This window comes from Scomber japonicus, chromosome 6 (genome assembly GCF_027409825.1).
Source record: "Scomber japonicus isolate fScoJap1 chromosome 6, fScoJap1.pri, whole genome shotgun sequence".
Lineage (NCBI taxonomy): Eukaryota > Metazoa > Chordata > Actinopteri > Scombriformes > Scombridae > Scomber > Scomber japonicus.
This window is the reverse complement of record NC_070583.1, coordinates 4310721-4329758: the sequence shown is the minus strand read 5'-3', so window position 1 is coordinate 4329758 and position 19038 is coordinate 4310721. Positions and strand designations below refer to the sequence as shown.

At 37.5% G+C, this 19038-nt stretch overlaps 1 protein-coding gene across 1 annotated transcript in view; it reads right to left on the bottom strand.

Annotated features, from left to right (window-relative positions):
- sez6b (seizure related 6 homolog b) overlaps positions 1 to 19038 on the bottom strand; it is a 153637-nt gene that overhangs the window by 79693 nt on the left and 54906 nt on the right. The window contains exon 4 of the mRNA XM_053321254.1: positions 9828 to 10017. Within this exon, the coding sequence (XP_053177229.1) occupies positions 9828 to 10017 (190 nt within the window). The remainder of the gene's footprint in view (positions 1 to 9827; positions 10018 to 19038) is intronic.

Sequence of the window (19038 nt, the reverse complement as noted above, 5' to 3'; positions counted from 1 at the left end):
TTCTGACCGTATCTTCTTCAGTGTGCATCCCTTTCCTCCTTATAATATTTTTATGGTAGTCTTTTTGTGTGGAGGCACAAGGGTTAAATGAAAGAGTCCAGTCTAGACATGCTCTATGTGTAAAGTGCCTTGAGATGACTTGTTGTGATTTGGCGCTATACAAATAAAGATTGACTGATCTGTCAGACCTTCTGTCTGCTCATCAGTCTATTTAAACATTTGTACTTCTTGTCTCTTGTTCTTGTCAAATGTGTTGTGCCACTTGGAAATAGCTCTCTCTTTTTGTTTTACCTTTTTTAACCATGATATTTTACTGTAGACAATAAACAAGGGTCTATCATTTCCTGTCATGGAGTAGATCATTTCACTGGGTTAGGGTTAGGAAATAAAGCAGATCACAGCCAATTGCAGTGTCTTATTTTGATTTGCAGACTTTTTTCTCAATGGTTGTCAGTATTATAAATATATAATATATATAAATCACCAAATATAAAATGATTCATTAAAATCAGTTCAATGTAAATGTTAGATGTCATATCTACATTATAGACACACACTCAATATTTAACTCATTTATCATCACAGTAACAACATTACATACATGAGCTGTAAACACTAGTAAAAACATTTGGTGTCTACCTGTATCATAAACATATAATGAGTAGTAACATTTATAATCATCAGAGAACATTACATATGTTGTTTTTAGTGCCTCAGTGTGTGTATGAATGAGTGAATGAGAGGCATTAACTTAAAGCAGTTTGTAGAAAGTTCACTGTAGTGACTTAGTATTAGTTTACAGGGCAGATCTGCCACATCCAATATGGCTGACACTCTGACGTATCGCAGCAACGGGCCAACCCGCTCAGTGAGGAGTCCATGTACAATATATACAGTATGTCTATGGTCCCAATCACCACTAATCAAATATTGATTGGTTGATTTAGTCACTCTATATTTATGCCAAGAACATTCTTATGAGCAGAGCCTGCATAAGGACACAGCTGTATTAAGAAGCAGACAGTCTAAACAGAGGGTTTATTGTAATAAATAATAACTAAAATCAAACCAAAACAATTTTTAAACATCAAATAGAAATAAATAAAAAGGTCTAAATGACACCTGCCTGTCTGTGGTCTCTGCTGGGAAGCCCCTCAGTGGCAGTGACTCTGCTACAGTAATATTTTATTCACTAAAAATTACACTTCTCAAAAAAGCAGAGAAGGTCCTGAAGGCTCTAACAGACCTCCTCCTCCAACCTCACAGTCTTAATTCTTTTATTATTTGCACTTAAAAATAGTGTGGATAGTTTAAAATGCATAAAATCTCATTTACATTACATTTGTAAAGTTTTACAACAGGTGACTATTATTGTTGCTATGTTTTGATACTATGACAGGAGGAGGTGATGGAGCTACTGTATTATGGGATAGTCAGGCAGGTGAAGACTGGAGCCATGCAGTTTTTTGACTTTTCTCCTTTTCTTTTTCTCATGAATGATTCTCACTTGAGTTTAGATCAGTCATTTGATAACTTTGGAAATGGACAATTGCTCTGTACCAATTTTTTGTTTCAAAGTAAACTGTTCAACTTTACTGAGGGGGGCATGTCTACAGTATGTTCCCTCAGTTTGATAATAAAATAAAGAATTGTCTTTCAAGCATTTTTATAGATGGAAAAAAACAACAACTTAGAAAATAGACTTAGGTTAAAGAGGGGGGAACAACACCTTATGTGCTCTAGGGAATGGTCATACCTGTGCTGTAATGTAGGCCTGACGAACATATGTGCCTAATTTGGTGGAAAATCCTTTAGGGGACATAAGGCTCGAGGGACAGGGCCTAATTTTGATAGGAGGAAAATTTCTTACAAATTAGGGAACAAAGGACCTCTTACTTAGTGGTCCTGTGGATTTTTTGATGTGGATTCGGACAAGGGGAACCATTAGAGCGTCAGGCTAAGACTTCATTCATTGGAAGTGTACAAAGTGCTTTTTTCAACAATTGTGAACCACTGCAACCCTGAGAAGTCCTAGAGAGGCCCTAGAGGATTATGCCTGGCAAAGATACTAAGTCATGGGCTGTTGAGTGGTCAAACACATGAGGAAAATCATTTGTAAGAGGCATTAAATTGTAAACTGAAGGTTGAGGACAGGGTTTTGAAAAACTTGTGTTGTCTTCCCTCTGCTTTGTCTTTCTCATGGTTGACTGACTTAACTGAAAGCCCAACCTATTTGTGTGCTGTTATTCATGCTAATTTATGATATGATAGTAATTTATTGCAGTGAGAAAAAAAATGTATTTGACTTCCCCCATAATTAATTAATGGAAAAATCCTGATGCAATTACATCTTCATAATAACCACAAGTATATTAGTTACATGCCCATTTTAAATTAATTTGTCAGCATGTCAATGCTTTATAATTATCTAAGGAACAGAATGAGCCAGCCCATCCACCACTCAGCATTAAGCTCGATATCCCAGCACTACACATGTGAGTAGAGAGTCCAATGGAAGATTACAGTGTTTTCCATCAAGTGATTAGATGAAGCATGAAGCTTTGAAATTCACTTTACATCATCTACATCAATAGTATTGTATTCTAATTAGGGTTGGACTAATCGGGAGGTTTTGAAAGGAAGATACTGACACCACTATTTTTTATTAAACCAATATCAAAATAACTCACCAAATCCTCTAATACAGTGCATTTTTTCAATGGTGTAATTTTGGGATGAATAGTGGATCTTCACCAATGCCTCAAGATGGTTTTGATTATTGGGGGCTGGGGGCTACAACCCCACATTTTCCTCGTAACTTATACCTATGCATGTATTGATCACAGAAAAAAATATCATTTGACAGCACTCATTTTTGCCTAATACATTTGTGTCTCAAAAGTTTCCAGTATTTTAGAGATGCCTTCAAGACTTCCTGTAGATAGGAGGCCCAACCCCAACCCAGCCCAGTTAACATGAACATGAACTGGGTGTAACCATGGCCTAACCTCACAGGGGTCCCAAATCATACAACTGCACACCTTTATTCCCCAGTGGAGATTAGAGGTAACACAGCTGACACTCACACCACCTTCTTTACAAGCCCTGAGTTGCATCTGCAAGCACGGCCTTGAAAAAGAGCATAACCCTAACCCTAACCCTAACCCTCCTATCCAAGAGTTGAAGCTTATGAACAGACAACAATGAACCAAGACCGTGAAGACCTTACAGCAATCACCTAACCATAAGCATGTGGAACATCTTTCAGAAAGCAGAGATCCAAAATTGGTCAGAAGCATCCCATTTTCTTGGGAACCAGAGAGTATGTGGTATGTGATTGGAGGAGAGTATTACTCATAGAGTCCAGTAAAGGACAGAAACGGTGTGAGGAGTGAGATAGAACTCTACAATTTGTGGTATATATTTCTTTAATGAGTTAGCATGAAAACCCAAGCTTTCTGAGGTATGTTTGAGCTTACAGACACAATACCATTCTAGCTTTTTAGACAGAGGCTGAACAAAGGGGCTGCATAATGGGTGAGTATAAGATAAATAGGGAGTCTTTGAGCTGTAAATCATGCGAAGATATTCTAGTAGAACCCCAGAACACATACATACCACTCCAAATGTGCAGAATATGTACAGTGTTAGAATACCAACACTAACTCTCTGTGCTGTGACACCATACAGACACTTTGAAACTGTTCAAATGAACTCTGACAGTGTTATTTATGTATGCTGGATGACTTGCAGGTGCCATGGATATGTGATTGTATTCAAGGTTGAATGCACTCACAAAATGCTCACATCAATTTGCTGTATGTCATTTCTGACAAGCATACATACATTCATTCTTTTGTGAATTCTAAGCACATACGCTGTCAATATTGTAACTATGAGCCTATATGGAGGCAGGTGGTATTATACATCTCACTGTGTGATTCAGTGTGTGAGGCTATACAAATATGTGACCCAGAGATGTCATTGTCACCATGTCATTCCCATTTCTATTCCCAGATATCTTCTTACCAGCCAAAATCAACACATCCTTCATAATGAAACAACCATATTGGAGGACTGTACCTGCACTCAACAATCACCCTCAGAAGCATTTCCAGAATTTCCAGCATTTTCTAAAATACTTCCTCTACTGAGAGAAATTGTAAAAAAAAAAAAAAAAAAAAAGTTTTATGGCGTGGCAATGCTGTGGTTAAGTTTAGGCACAAAATCTACTTGGTTAGGGTTAAAGTCTGTGTAAAGTAAGAATAAATATGTGTTCTGAGTTTGACATACCACAGAAAAGTGTGTTGTTAACCACCCTGCCAAATTTGAATGATTAAAAAAATGTATTTATACTTCTACAGCAGCAGGGGCGGGTTTATGCTAATCAGACCTGCCCACTAAATCCTGAACACAGAAATGTTGAAACACAGTTTGTGAAGCCTAGCTCCACAATTCAAATCTAAATGGTTGAAATGCTTTTTACACCTTTTTTAGAAATACATTTATGACCTATTTAATATGTTTAGAAGAAAATGTCTGAATTCACTTTACACAGCCTTCATGGCACTGCTTCAAGATCATGGTTTGGGTTTAAATGATCACTTGAAACATAGTGTGGGTTAAAGTTGCTCCCTTAAATAAAGTCATCCATGCTTTTATTACTTCTAAACTTGGTCATTGTAACGTACTTTATTCTGACATCAGCAGGCGAAACTTACACTGCAGCCAGGCTTTTAACAGGTACCACATTACTCCAATCCTTGCTGCCCCTTGCTGATTTTACTGTTGGTTTTTAAAGCATTGAATGTTCAGGCTCCTGTCTATATTCATGATGTGCTAACTCCTTATGAGCCTGACTGCCATGCCTGAGATCGTCCAGCAGGGCCTGACTGATGCTTCCTGTATCTCCTCATGTCACTAGGCAAGGCGAGAAATACATAAATAAATAAACCCCAATAATTATAATAAAATGAAAACAAAGTACAGAAAAATAGAGAGTGAGAACAAAAATCTAGACTAAAATAGAGCATAAAATATGAGAGTGCAGCATAAAATAATGATTTGCTTTAAAATGATTAAAAGAACATACAGTGCAAATGAAAGATTAAAATTTAAAGAGCTTTAAAGAGCTCAATCATAAGCACATGAAAGAGAAATATTTTTAACCTGGATTTTAAAGTATTCACACTAGAAGGGACCAGGCCCCTCAGCTGTGGAACTTCCTGTCTGGAGATCTCAGGCAGACAAACTCACTGTCATCTTTTAAATCTCTTAACACTCACTGGTATCATCTGGCTTTGTCTTAACTGTTGGTTTTTGTTTGATTGTAAATTCATGAATTAACAAGACAATGAGACCTGCCACTAAATACATCCTCCTCTTCTTCCTTATTCTGTCATTACAGCAAAAGCACATTTCTGACAAACTGTTGGTATTTGTTGTGTTATTTAACTATTGTATATTGTCTATATTTTTACTTTGGACCTTTTATTTGCATTATATGTTTTTATTGTAAAACACTTTGTAATCTAAAAACACATTACATTGTTTAAAAAACTGTCCTTAAACAGGAAGTGTACTACAGCCTCATGCAGCTGAACAAACTACCTCCATATTCCTACTATGGGAAAGTCTTACTCTATAATCTGAACTGTGTCACTTCTCCAGGTCATAATTATTATTCATCTATCTAGGATTTCTTAAAGCTGTCAGCAGGTAAACTAGTAGAACCAGTTACAAACACTCTTTACAATTAGATCATCCTAAAGCTTTTGAGAATTCCCAAAGAGCTGAAGTATTTTTATGGGCCATATGTGATGGAGTTTTGTTCTTGCTGATCCAGCTAATAGTAGCAGGGCCAAGCAAAGAATAGACTGTCTCAGAGGAGGGAGAGGGAGAGGGAGAGGGGGAGAGAGAGAGAGAGAGAGAGAGAGAGAGAGAGAGAGAGAGAGAGAGAGAGAGAGAGAGAGAGAGAGAGAGAGAGAGAGAGAAAGAGACTACCTGTAATCAAGGGTGAGAGGGATTGAGTTGCTTTTTCTTGACTCAGTTTAAAAAAATCAATCCTCCTGCAAACACACACATTCATACAGGGAAAAGAAAAACAGTAAGAAAATAAATATGATACGCAAACTAGCAGTGTTCCACCAACACATCAATATTTGCTGACATTGACCTTTTATTAAAGATGTGGCCTGGTTTAGTCTCTATTGAAATATATTAAACAGATTTTTATAGGAAACAGGTCTTCATTTTCAAAATCATTTCAACTTTCAACTATTTTAGTAAGAAGCCAGACCACTTTCGCTTTTACTTATTACTTGCAAGAGGTGTTAAGTTTTATTTGCAGAAGTTAATATTGAAAAAAGTTAGAAATGTAAAATTGATTGAAATCAGTGGGAGAGAAAGCTGCTAGAAAAAGAACCTCAGCAACTGTTCCTGATATTAAGCTGAGTTTAACTTGTGCATCATTACATCATTTATACGTATATAGCCACAACTCATTACATCATTATTATTATTACCAAATAGTTTCATTATTTTTAGGTTAAAAAAAATGTAGAAAAAGTCTAAAACATTTGTATAAAAAAACATTTATAAAAATGTGTGTCAGCTTCACAAGATTTTTAAATGATGCATTTTATTTCCATGTTTGTATATTGTGGCTCACATTAGGACAAATCCAGCTAAAAGAAATGTGTATATGGTGTTTTTACAGCTGTCGAATGTAAAAAAATTAAAAAACGGGTCAGATTTGACATATAACATCTCTAAAAATATCTGGCAAGGTCATTTATACACTTACATGTAGTTTTAATACATTAGAACTTTATGAAATTGTCAAAACAGAGCACATATAATGGTCTGTGATCCATCATGTTTCAGGTCTATTTCTTTAGGTTTGATTACTGATTGAGTGCTCTGGTCCTGGATAATCACACAGTAGGATCTATGTGATAATATGAGAGGCATTCATACACATTTCAGATTTATGATATAAAAATTGTCTTATCAAAAGAAAGTAATTGAATTCCCTGGAACATTCCTTATCAGACAGTAGTTAAGAATTCAATGAACTGGAAGTGTACAAATTAAACACTGTCTCTGTTTTTCCAATCATTATTAATAAATAATCTGTGTTTGATATCAAATCTCAGTCCAGATTTGAGTTTCCTTTTTGAATCCAAATCCCTGTTGCTTTCAAGATGTGTCACAACATTCAATTAAAAGAAGTAAAACTGAATGTTGAAATGACTTTAGCTGGGTGTTAACTGCAGCACAGCTTTATATCTAAGTTTAAATATATACATCTGTAGCCTGGCTTTAGATTAACAATGATATTTTAATATCGTATTATTCATTGTATTCATGTTATATAATTCTATTTTAGCTTTTATTTTATTTTTCTTGTTTATTAATGTTAATCCTGGAAAATGAATGAATTGAAAGTGAACAAATTGAACACTATTTCTATTTGTCGTATAATTATGAATACATGAAACTGTTCTTTCTAGGAAACTTTTAGGAAGATATTAGAAATATATCAAATTAACCCTTTACCCTCACCATATTTTAGTTTTGTTACACAGATGCTACACTCATTCTTTGAAGCTCCTGCACAGTAGCACATACTGAACCTTTGGTCAACAGCAGAGTCCAGTTCAGGCAGCTCTACAGGGAGAGTCTACTGGCACACACACACACACACACACACACACACACACACACACAAACAAACACAAACAAACACACACACACACACACACTCACTATCAAAACTTGATCTAGTTCTTCTCCCATTTGGCCAGCGGTGATGAGAAGTAGAGTACAGATTGCTTTCAAGCAGCAGGTAATGATGTTGATGCTACTATTTAACAGGGGAGAAGTTTACACATGCCATCTGCTCTTTGGAGAGCAATCAGTGAAAACATGGATGAATGAAGAGATATCAAGGAGTGGAATCTAAACACAGATTTTCTGAGGAAGAAAATTAACCAGCAGGACCAAATGCTGACCCTGCCTGCTGGGGGCTGCTGGGTAAAAAAACCCCTCTCACACATTTACACAACCCTTCATGGATTTTCAGTGTGAAGATACAAAGACAGCTGCAGAAAATGACTTCAAATTCCCTCCTCTGTCATTAGCAGGCTGCAGGACAAAGTCTGTCTCCTGTGCCATAATTGATCAACAAAAGTAAAGCAGTTCAGGCCGTTCTCATCCTCTGTTCGTATGATATCGTACCAAAAGCTGTGCGCTACTTTTCGGAACTTATAAAGACACAAGAGGGGTAAAATCTCCTGGTTAAATGTTGAATAATATAGCGGTTGTATTTTTAAAGTTTCGTACGATATCATATGAGCAGAAGATGAGAATATGTTGAGCTCATTTATTATGTGGCTGATTGATAGCGTATTTCATTTTGTGATTGACAGCAACAACACATAATGGTAACGTGATAATAATGCAGCTAACACAGCATTGTCTGCCAGACATTAAGACAGGTAGACGTTTACATGCTTGATCTCACATGAGATAAATCAAGTCTATTCCCAGAACAGGAAGTGGATTATATTAGACATCATTCCATACATTCTGAACAATCTGGATAACTCTGTATGAATTCAGTCAGTCAGTATTCAGTGATGACATGTATCTAATAAAGGGCAAATGTTCAGGCCAACACTCTTAACCCTGTCATACTGTTCAGTTCATATTTGACCCATTTTCACATGTGACAGCTGTAAAAAAAAAAAAAAAAAAAAAAAATGAATGTCGTTTGAAATTTGATTACTTTTCCTAAAGTGACCCAAAATGCACAAAAATTACAATGTTTTTGTATAGGTCTCTCTGCTCTCTGAAACATTAACCAAGGTTTAATCACACATTAATTGATCAGTCAGATCGACTATTGATGCTTTCTAAACACATCTGTGGTTCAAAATTTGGTATAAACACTTTATATGAGGGGATTCATAGGCAGGGCCAAAAGAACACACTGTGAGAGTGTAGAATATGAACAGTATGTAACAGTTAAAGACCGTGTAAAGTGAATTCAGACATTTTCTTCTAAACACATTTAATAGGCTGAGTTACCCGCCGAGCTAGCAGCGGAGTTAGCAGCAGAAAGCTCTGAGACGTAGCGTCCATGTTTCTGGTAGAGGTTTGATTGACAGGTGACACCTGGTAGGGGGCGGGGATTCAGTGAACTCAGTGGGCACTCCCACAGCGTTTGGTAGCAGAGAAAGAGGCTGATTTTTACTCAACTTTGAAGCCTAATTTCATATATTTGGCAATTTCTTAAATCATTCAAATTTGGCAGGGTGGTTAACAACACACTTTTCTGTGGTATGTCAAACTCAGAACACATATTTATTCTTACTTTACATGGACTTTAAGGCCTCATGTATGTGGCCTCACATGGTGTTGGATATTGTGTGTAGATGCATCATGTATGCACTGGTGGCTGGTTAATGCAAAGCACTGGCCCATCACCCATGTTCTAATTATACAGAGAAGAAAGGTTATTAAAACATATTAAACATAAGTGACCCCTTTTATTGCACTGGTCCACTGTCAACATGATTTATTTATTTTTAGAGCAACTTTAATATGAATTATTAGTATTGTTGCTGTGGCGGCTGAACTTATGTTTAAGGTATCTCCATATATGAATTAATGGCCTACTGACGGCTAATCAAATGTAATATTTTCCAAGGTTATGGTATACTATAATATACAGGGTTTTTTGTAACCACGGAAACTACAACAAACTTACAACCACACTTTACAAGTCATTTCCTGTTCAGGTTCCGATCATCCCGACTTACCTTGGTAACGCAGCAGGACTGATCCAGCCTGAGACCTCTGGCTGTGGAGGTGGATGGAGATCTGGTTGCTATGGCTTCGTACTACTAACCCCCTCATCAGAATAGACTCGTTGGCCAGCATGGTGTTCTCCCCATGTCCCACATCTTCAAACACCACCTTGTCTCCTTCAGATAGATTCACATTCATCACCTGGCCAGGAACAGAAAACAGAGTGGGGATTAGTGCTGTTTGATATATTCTGAGATAATACACATCATTGGCTCATATAAAGCACACCAAAATAACCATTTCAGAAAGATGTATACCAACTATATGGAACAAGTAGAAAGCTGGTCACAAAACAGAATCTCTCTCTCTCTCTCTCTCTCTCTCTCTCTCTCTCTCTCTCTCTCTCTCTCTCTCTCTCTCTCTCTCTCTCTCTCTCTCTCTCATCTCTCTCTCTCTCTCTCTCTCTCTCGTCTCTCTCTCCTCTCTCTCTCTCTCTCTCTCTCTCTCTCTCTCTCTCTCTCTCTCTCTCTCTCTCTCTCTCTCTCTCTCTCTCTCTCTCTCTCTATCTCTCTCTCTCTCTCTCTCTCTCTCTCTCTCTCTCTCTCTCTGCCAGCTGCATTCATACATATGCAAATTAAATGTAGATTTCACTATTTACATAATATGTATTTGCAGTCATGGCCATTCACATCAAAATTGCACCCAAGCTAACACTTTGCAACAGCAGTCCCCCAAATTATTCAAGATAATTTCAGAAGTGACATAAAGGCTTCACGCAGAGCTTATCCTTTCAGAATGGCAGCTATTATTGTTGCCACAACCGTGCACTGTCATCAGTCTGGGAGTTTTTCCAATTTTCAGATCAGATAATAAAATGCTCTTATAATGAAAGGGCTTTAGGGCACAGGAGTCCCAACCTTCATGGATCAATTTTACATATGAAGGTATTTGAACTTGCAATTTGTGATGTGTGCAGTTGAAGGGTTTTTTGACTTGCATGAGTTCCCTAGTTAAAAAAAAAAACAGCACTCTGGTGAAGAGTTGACCTGTGAGACTCAGTAGGTGACCTTCACCTCTGTGAGAAGTGTAGTGCAGCAAGTGACAAACACATTATCATTAACATATCAGCATGTATCATAAGAACATGCATTGGAAGCGTACTTTGCATAATGCTCGGGCGCAAATCAAAAGTAAGAAATATGGAAGAAGCCAAAAGGACAAATGTAGAGCTCAGTGATTACACTGCAGATAGGTCTGATCATTGTCAGCTCGTCTCCTTCGCTGACAGCACGTCTTGCTGAGAAACGCTGCTTTTATCAGCTTTTATCAGCTTTTATCACAGCAGGTATATCTTTATTCAGGCGTTAAAAGGAAGGAAGCGCTTTGTCCTCATGTGGCCCTCCATAGATCATATCAACTGCATCCTATCTCACCTATATAGCTGGGAGACAAATCCACAGCTCCCTAGAGAAAAGCTGCCGGGTGATGCTGCAGTGATGTGTATCCACTGACAGGACTAAAGTGTCAGTTGACAGTGTGTTCATATCAAGACCAACCAAACCAGACTCCTCTTCATGGATGGAAAAAGATTGTGAATACAAAATAGAATAAAAAGAGTGGACTCAGTGTGTACAGAATGCAGAAGTGGATGTAGCAAAGGATATTGAGGACAGATAAAAAAGATATTTACATGTTTGTTGTGTGTTTGATAGTATTTTATTAAATCTCAGTCCAGATTTGAGTTTCTTTTTTGAATACAAATCATTGAAGCTTTCAAAATGTGTTACTAAAGTTAAATGAACTAAAGGAAAGCGATTGTGCTACTGACCAAAAAAAACATGTCACTGTTATTAAAGGGAGCATCATCAAGAGTCCAATATACTCCATAGGCAGATAGGCAGGTGTGCAGCGTGCAGACCAGGCGGGGAGTTCTGGTCCTCTGAAATGAGGCCAACGCGGAAGTAACTTAGAGCTGCATTCTAGCAAAAGGCCACCAGGGGGCGACCGTTTTGATGTCAAAAGGACTTCCGTCTCAATACAAGTCAATGGAGAATTCACCAACTTCTCACTTGATTTCTAACCTCAGTAAACGTTTTCAAAATGTGTTTATGGTCTCAATCGCTAGTTTAAAGCCTTCTTCAATGCAGTATGATGTTCATTTGGGACATTTTGATTTTATATGTGACGATAAAGCAGGGTATGCATTAGGGTGTGGCTACGTAGTGATTGACAGGTTGACTGACCAATATCCTGAGATATCCAGCCCTCGCAACCATAGCAACCTCCCCGCTCCGCCCATGGCCCCTCCTCATGCCCATATAAGTAGAATCCGTGTTTCTTTTTTTTCCCGGCATGCACCTGAAATTTTAAAGATGGAGCTGCCTATATCCGAAACTATTGGCTTCCGTGCAGCAGTCCAAAAACCAATGGGTGACGTCACGGATGTTACGTCCATTTCTTTTATACAATCTATGGTGCAGACACTGTGCCTGTTACACACACACGGGCGCGCAGCAGCACACAAACATGCAAAACATCACTAATAAAAGGACCACAATGTGAATTCGTATTATGATGTACATCAACATATCAAAAATGGTCCCAATGACGAGCCACTATGTATCAGAATCAGTCAATGGCAGTAATGATCAATGAAACTGTCAATGTAGTCATGTGACCAATCCTTGTAAATCCGTCATCAAACTCCTGGATATTAAAGGGAATGAGAGATGACACTCTGATTGATTTACCGCATGTTACACCCAAGACACGCCTGAGGATTTCTTTTTATGATGTAACAGTGAAGACTGATGGCTCTAATGGTTATACAATAAACCCCACACTTCATTTTACCTTTGCATTAAATACATTTCCATCATTATTGCTATGTTATATTTTCATGTCTTAGGTAAAATAGGACATGATATTGTGTGATAGATGTTTTTGGTGTAAAAGCTAAAAAACACACTCTCTCTGCTCTCTGAAACATGAATCAAGGTTTAATCACATATTTATTGATCAGTCAGATCCACTATTGATGCTTTCTGTGGCTGATCTGTAATATCAAAATGCAGTATAGACACTTTTTATGAAGGGATTCTTACCTGGTCAAAACACACTGAGGGTGTAGAAGCTGAACACTAAGAGTTAAACCTGTTCTTATATTATAACATTTTCATTATTTTTATTTGTCTCAAATTGCTTTACTGTTTATTGTCTCCATCTGCTATCTTATTATTGTCTCATCAGTCATCTTTGAAGCACTTTGAATTGCACTAAACACTATGAAAGATGCTCTACAATAAAAAAAAGTTTGATTGATGAACCACGCCACTGTTCATCTGATTTAGAAAAGATGCTGCTAGTAAAGATGTAAAGGCTGGGTTTGTTTTGATGCATGTGGAACACATGTGATGAAGACAGAACAGAAGAAAAGATTTCTGCAGCTGAACTGATTGGTTGGATTTATATAAGAAAAAAAACAAAGTTCTTATTTTAATAAAGTATGACAATTAATGGAGATTTTTTTAAAAGTCCTCCGCCTGGAGTCTTGCTGTATGCTCAATCATAACATAATGGGCTAAAAACTAGTAGGAGACATTTATAGTGAAGGAAAGCACATGTTTAAGGCCACTGAAGGGAAAACTGATGAGGTAAAACTGCTACTAACAAGCTTCTATCACTTCATAATGAATCTTTTTAATTCACTGCTGTATTTAAAGTGTTTTCTTTGTCTAAACTATTAAGAAGTTGACTCTCACTGCTGCAGATCTGCTTTTCCCCAGACGTTAAAATTTCCATTTTCCTGCTGCAGTGGTCAGTCTCTGGTGATGAATTAGGTGCAGTTTCTATTTGTATGAGTCTCCATATCTCCTCTCCCATACTTTGCATTTCTAAACAGGAATGCTTTAACACAAACACTGCATGACTCCAAACATGCTATTTTCTCTGGAACACACTTGCTGAAAGCTTCAGTGCACTCTAGTAAATAAGGACAAAATGTCTTTTAAACCTGCTTTAAGTGATAGTCTGTGAGCTATAAAAAAAAACATGAATTGTGACAAAGTGAGTGAAACCATCAACACCAGCTAACTTATTCATTTGACTATGTATGTTTGTTTAAACCATTAGTTTACCAGTAATCATATGCAGATACATACTATCCTGGGTTTGTTTGTTTTGCATTATATTTGGTTACAATTTACATTCAGCAAACTTTTGGTCAAAGTAAAACAGACATGTATAAGGTTGATCTTTATTGGGTTTAGCTTTTAGTTTCATAAGTTATGCGTTCACTTTCTTTGTTACTTACCAACGCCACCATGTGCTTATCAAACAAAAGGAAGAACTGCCCAACTACTTCCTGTATTTATACACTGGTGATGTCAGTGGGTTGGGCTAAGCATGGGGGATTTATTTTACTCATTAAAGGGCTGATTTCATGTTTTAAATTTTTTTTTTAATTGTGTTCCATTTTTTAGGAGCATATTCCTCAAGTTCTTTTCTCCAATATTAAGAGTGTGTAATTCATCAAACCGGCCCATTGACAACTAATCAATCCATCCAAGAACTTACCAAACAGTGGTCTGCTAGGCTGCAAGACCACTTGTTATCATATGACCAAGTTACCATATCATCAAGTTAATAAATGCAGCTTAAGTTAAGATTATCTTGTCAAACTAATTGTTTGGTGTGACTCACATCTGCATATGCTGTGTGAAAAATGAGTAAGGAATTGTTGATAATCATCACTGAAACCTACTTACACAGCTTATATAATATCCTGAATTGCACATACAGTCATCATTCAATTACGGGACACTTGTTTAAACTGAAACTTTACTTGCAGCCCACGTATAGTAGGAGTCCACCCAGCCTGAACACAACATGAATGACTCATACAGTACCAGCTCAGCGGCTTCTACTGCGTGCTTGTGTATAACAAGTCATAATGTGCCATTAATGAACTCATGGACACAGCATCAGGATAATAGTGCGCTGAACAAAGGGCATCACCAAGTAATCACATTATGCCTTCAGCTCAGGGATAATAAAACACTTGAGGGAACATTGGGAGACGTAATCCAATTTGCCCTGGCACCAGTCCAGCTTCTGTAACTGTACCTCACAAACATAATCACGAGGGGTGAACCCACGTCAGGAAAAAAAAAGAGTTATTACTCTGACAACATAATGGATCACAATACACTTTAAAATCCGAAATGAGCGGCTGCAGTGAATGCAACTTGACACAGAGGAAACTCAAACATGTCAACAGCTACAGAAGTGAGTTGTGGTTGCCAGTGTTTATTGTACTGTTGTTTGGCTGAGATCATGAGCGTGATTAGTGGATTGATTAGAGGCGATGTGTCTGTACATTATGGTTTAAAAGTAAAGTAGACTAAAATAAGATGTGACGATCAATCCTGAACTCTCTTTCTGAAATGATCAATTTCACTTTCTACAGTTCATTAGGCTTGCTAGGCTCATCCCTTATGGAAACAGTAGCAAACAAACACAATGAATTGGTTATTATGAGGTAATTGAAAGATAGCCTGGTGCTCTCAAAGTTCATGTACTTTAGAACCTATTAAACAACTGTTCAAGGTTTGTTTTGTTTTTTTAGAGTTTATTTTAAGGCATTTATTACCTTTGTTTGATAGTACATGGTATAGAGGCTGACTGAAAATAGGGAGACGACTCGACTACCAAGGCACTCCAGTTCAAGGAGGGTTTATACAGTGTAGTGAGTGTGCTGGAGGTTTACAGAAGTACAATGCATCATATTTATGTAGAGAGAGGACATACTGCATACAATGACCCTTTCTCTCTCTGGCAAATTGGCACTCAGCCATTTCTTAAGTACCTCTGTACAGGATCAAAAATACTCCTAGCTAGAGGTCAGTGAACAACCATCACATAGAAACAAGGGTCACAAGTTCAACCAGTGAAGGGCTGTGGACAAAAGTACATCCTAAGAAAAGACAACCACGGACTGCACTTCCACTGGTCTATGTAATCATGTGAAAGTGGATGTCATTAACGTGGGTCTGCTGCTGTAAAAAGAGCCTGACCCATACTGGATTTTATGGGGCTGATGCCGATACCGATATTAAAGTCTGTGGAAAGTCAATTCATTGATTTACTTCTAAACATATTATACATGTCGGAAAATGGTTACAGAAAACATGTGAAAAGGCTGATAACTATGCAGTAATTGTGGAGATAGAGCCTTAAACTGTTTCTCACTCGCTCATTTTTCCAGATTTTCTGAGCCTGCAAAAAAGGGCTACTCCATGACGTTCCAATGGTCCCTCCCTTACTGTATAAGACCCAGAGTCCTCTCTGCCTAGTGGCCAGTTATTGTTACTACATCTAACACTACTACCAATACAGTCTACAGTTAGCCAGTTAGCTGAGTTAGCCACCGAACTAGCAGCTCTCAGACATAGCGTCCATGTTTCTGGTAGAGGTGGTGACTTTGATTGACTAGGCGGGCACTCCCACAGCGTTTGGGAGCAGAGAAAGAGGCTGATTTTTACACAACTTTGAAGCCTAATTTCATATATTTGGCGATTTTTTTAATCATTCAAATTTGGCAGGGTGGTTAACAACACACTTTTCTGTGGTATGTCAAACTCAGAACACATATTTATTCTTACTTTACACGGACATTAAGGAGTAAAAAGGTCCCATATTGATATGTCAGCCAATATAAAGAATACATAAATATATATTTTTTTGCAATGATCCCTTAAATGTGGTTATCAACACATCTATCTATCTATCTATCTATCTATCTATCTATATTATTGAGAGTGCAAGAGTGCGAGAGTGCGAGGGTGCGAGGGTGCCCCCCCCAAATAAAAAAAAAAACAGTTTTGGATTTTATTAAATACCTGCAGTAATCTCACAGCAGCAGAAACTGTGTGTCTAGAGATTTAAATAATGAAGTTACGCTGCTGTGCCTTGTGTGTTAATGTGAACAGTGTCTCTCTTAATGGGGGGGGGGTTCCTGCAAGTATTTAGTAAACTCAGGCAGATATCTTTTAATGTTACAGTCATTTGAAATTCCCTGCATCAGGAATACACTGTACAGGGAAAGAAAGAATGGGAAATATTTAAATCTGCAGACAGGACTGGTTTGGATCTAATATTAATACATGTTAATTGATAGTGTTTCCCAGTTGAGCTACAGTGGAAGGTTCATATATAATTATTTTATTATTGATTTGAATCCCACAAGTTGAATTTAAATACTAATAAATGAATTGTACTGTATTTATGTGACAGTCTTCAATCTAGACACAGATGCTGATGGAACTACAATGCTACTTCAAGATATTGAAAAATAACACAGATGATGTTCCAGACCTTTACTTGAGGACATTTTGATTAATTGGACCTAAGTGAATTTTAATTGAATACCCCTGATATAGATATAACAATAAAAGTGAAAAACAAGTTGTTTCCTGGTTTTAGTTTGATTTCTGTATTTTCCATTTTGAAGGAAATAGCCCATGAGTTTCTGGTTTTTAATTCACATGAAGTGTGTAACGTGAACACAGCTTTGGACAGAGGACACATAGACTGCTGCTGATGTGTAATGTGTATTGAAGCATTTGAGTTTGTGAATAGTGCATCAGTTATGGAACAGAATTTCTCTCCATTGCTTGTGTAAAAGATAATCAGAGGTGAACCCTTTGCTAAAGGAGAGTATAAAGGAAGCTCTGAAGCATCTTTTCTTAGCGTTTAGACAATTCTACTGGTTCTTATCATGTCTGCCACGTAATACTTCTGGATCATTTCACTCAGTTAGTTAACCTTCCTTAGCAAAAAAAAACATTCAGCCGCATGCACCCTATAGGAGTAGGAATTTCTTCCCAACCATACAGGAGGACAAAGCAGCATGGAATGACAGAGTGATATTACTGTCACATTGAATTAAAGAACAAACACTGTCCTCTAAAAGCTAACCACACATTATAATTTATCTCACCGCTGCTCAGACAAAAGTACAACAAACTGTTAAACAAAGGCAGAATAAATGACATACAGTCAACTATCTCATTATACACAGCAAGCAGCTGAGATTAAAATAGACACAGCATTAAAGTATGTAAAGCAGGTGTTGAATGACAGACTTAACACTCGCCTTTTTGAACCCATTGTTTGAGAACAATACGAGAACATACATCAAATGATAACTACTATTTAAATCTCTCTCATATGAGGACAACTCCCCTTTCTCTTTTGAATTTCACCAAAGAGATAACAGTAGATTGAATAGACCAGGATCTGCCTTTCACTTCTCAGTATTAAAGGTGGAAGAATGAACACTGGCCAGACAGCATGCTTCAACAAGATAATGAAATTAACTGCAGGATGTGAAAACATTTAATGACCCCATGGGTTATTTTAACTGTGGAACACATGAAAGAACACATGTCAAGAGACGACTCCACACTTGAGTTTCTTTTTAGAGAGTGAAATACATTTCACATCAGAAGAAAGAAAACTCACCAGGATTAAACAATTTTCTCTCCCTCTATGTTCACACACACACACACACACACACACACACACACACACACACACACACACACACACACACACACACACACACACACACACACACACACATGCATACCCCCTCTTTCTTTCTCTCTCTCCCCCCCTGATGAGGCCCAAGATAAGATATCTTGGCAGACCCCTGCCATAAATTGTAGAGACACCCCTGAAGTGACTTCACACTGTATTTCCTCTTTGTTTAGCTCAAGCCTGAATGAATGTGAACGAGTGCAGTGTTCAAAACGAGCCTCCCGCTGCTACTTTAACACATAGAAAAAATGAATCCAGTTGATATGAGGTGTGAGTGAGTATATATATACCAACAACATGAAAGAATATACACAGATGATATAAGGAACAGGCTAAATACTCTAACAGTAAAAACATTTTCTTTTGTCATTTCAAGAAAAAAATGCTGCATTTAAAAATAAAATACTGTGCATCCTAAAATAAAGTGGATCGATCATTTTGGGCTCCTAGATTGTTCCTATTTTCTGTGACTTCTGTTCAGATTTGAGTGGGTATGTTTGCTCTAAAGATTTGTGCTTTGTCTGTGGTGGTGTTTACAATCACCACAGTCTCAGAGCATATGAGACAAACTGCTTTTGAACTGTCCATGGAAGTATTTTCTCCATTTTATGTGCTTAGCTA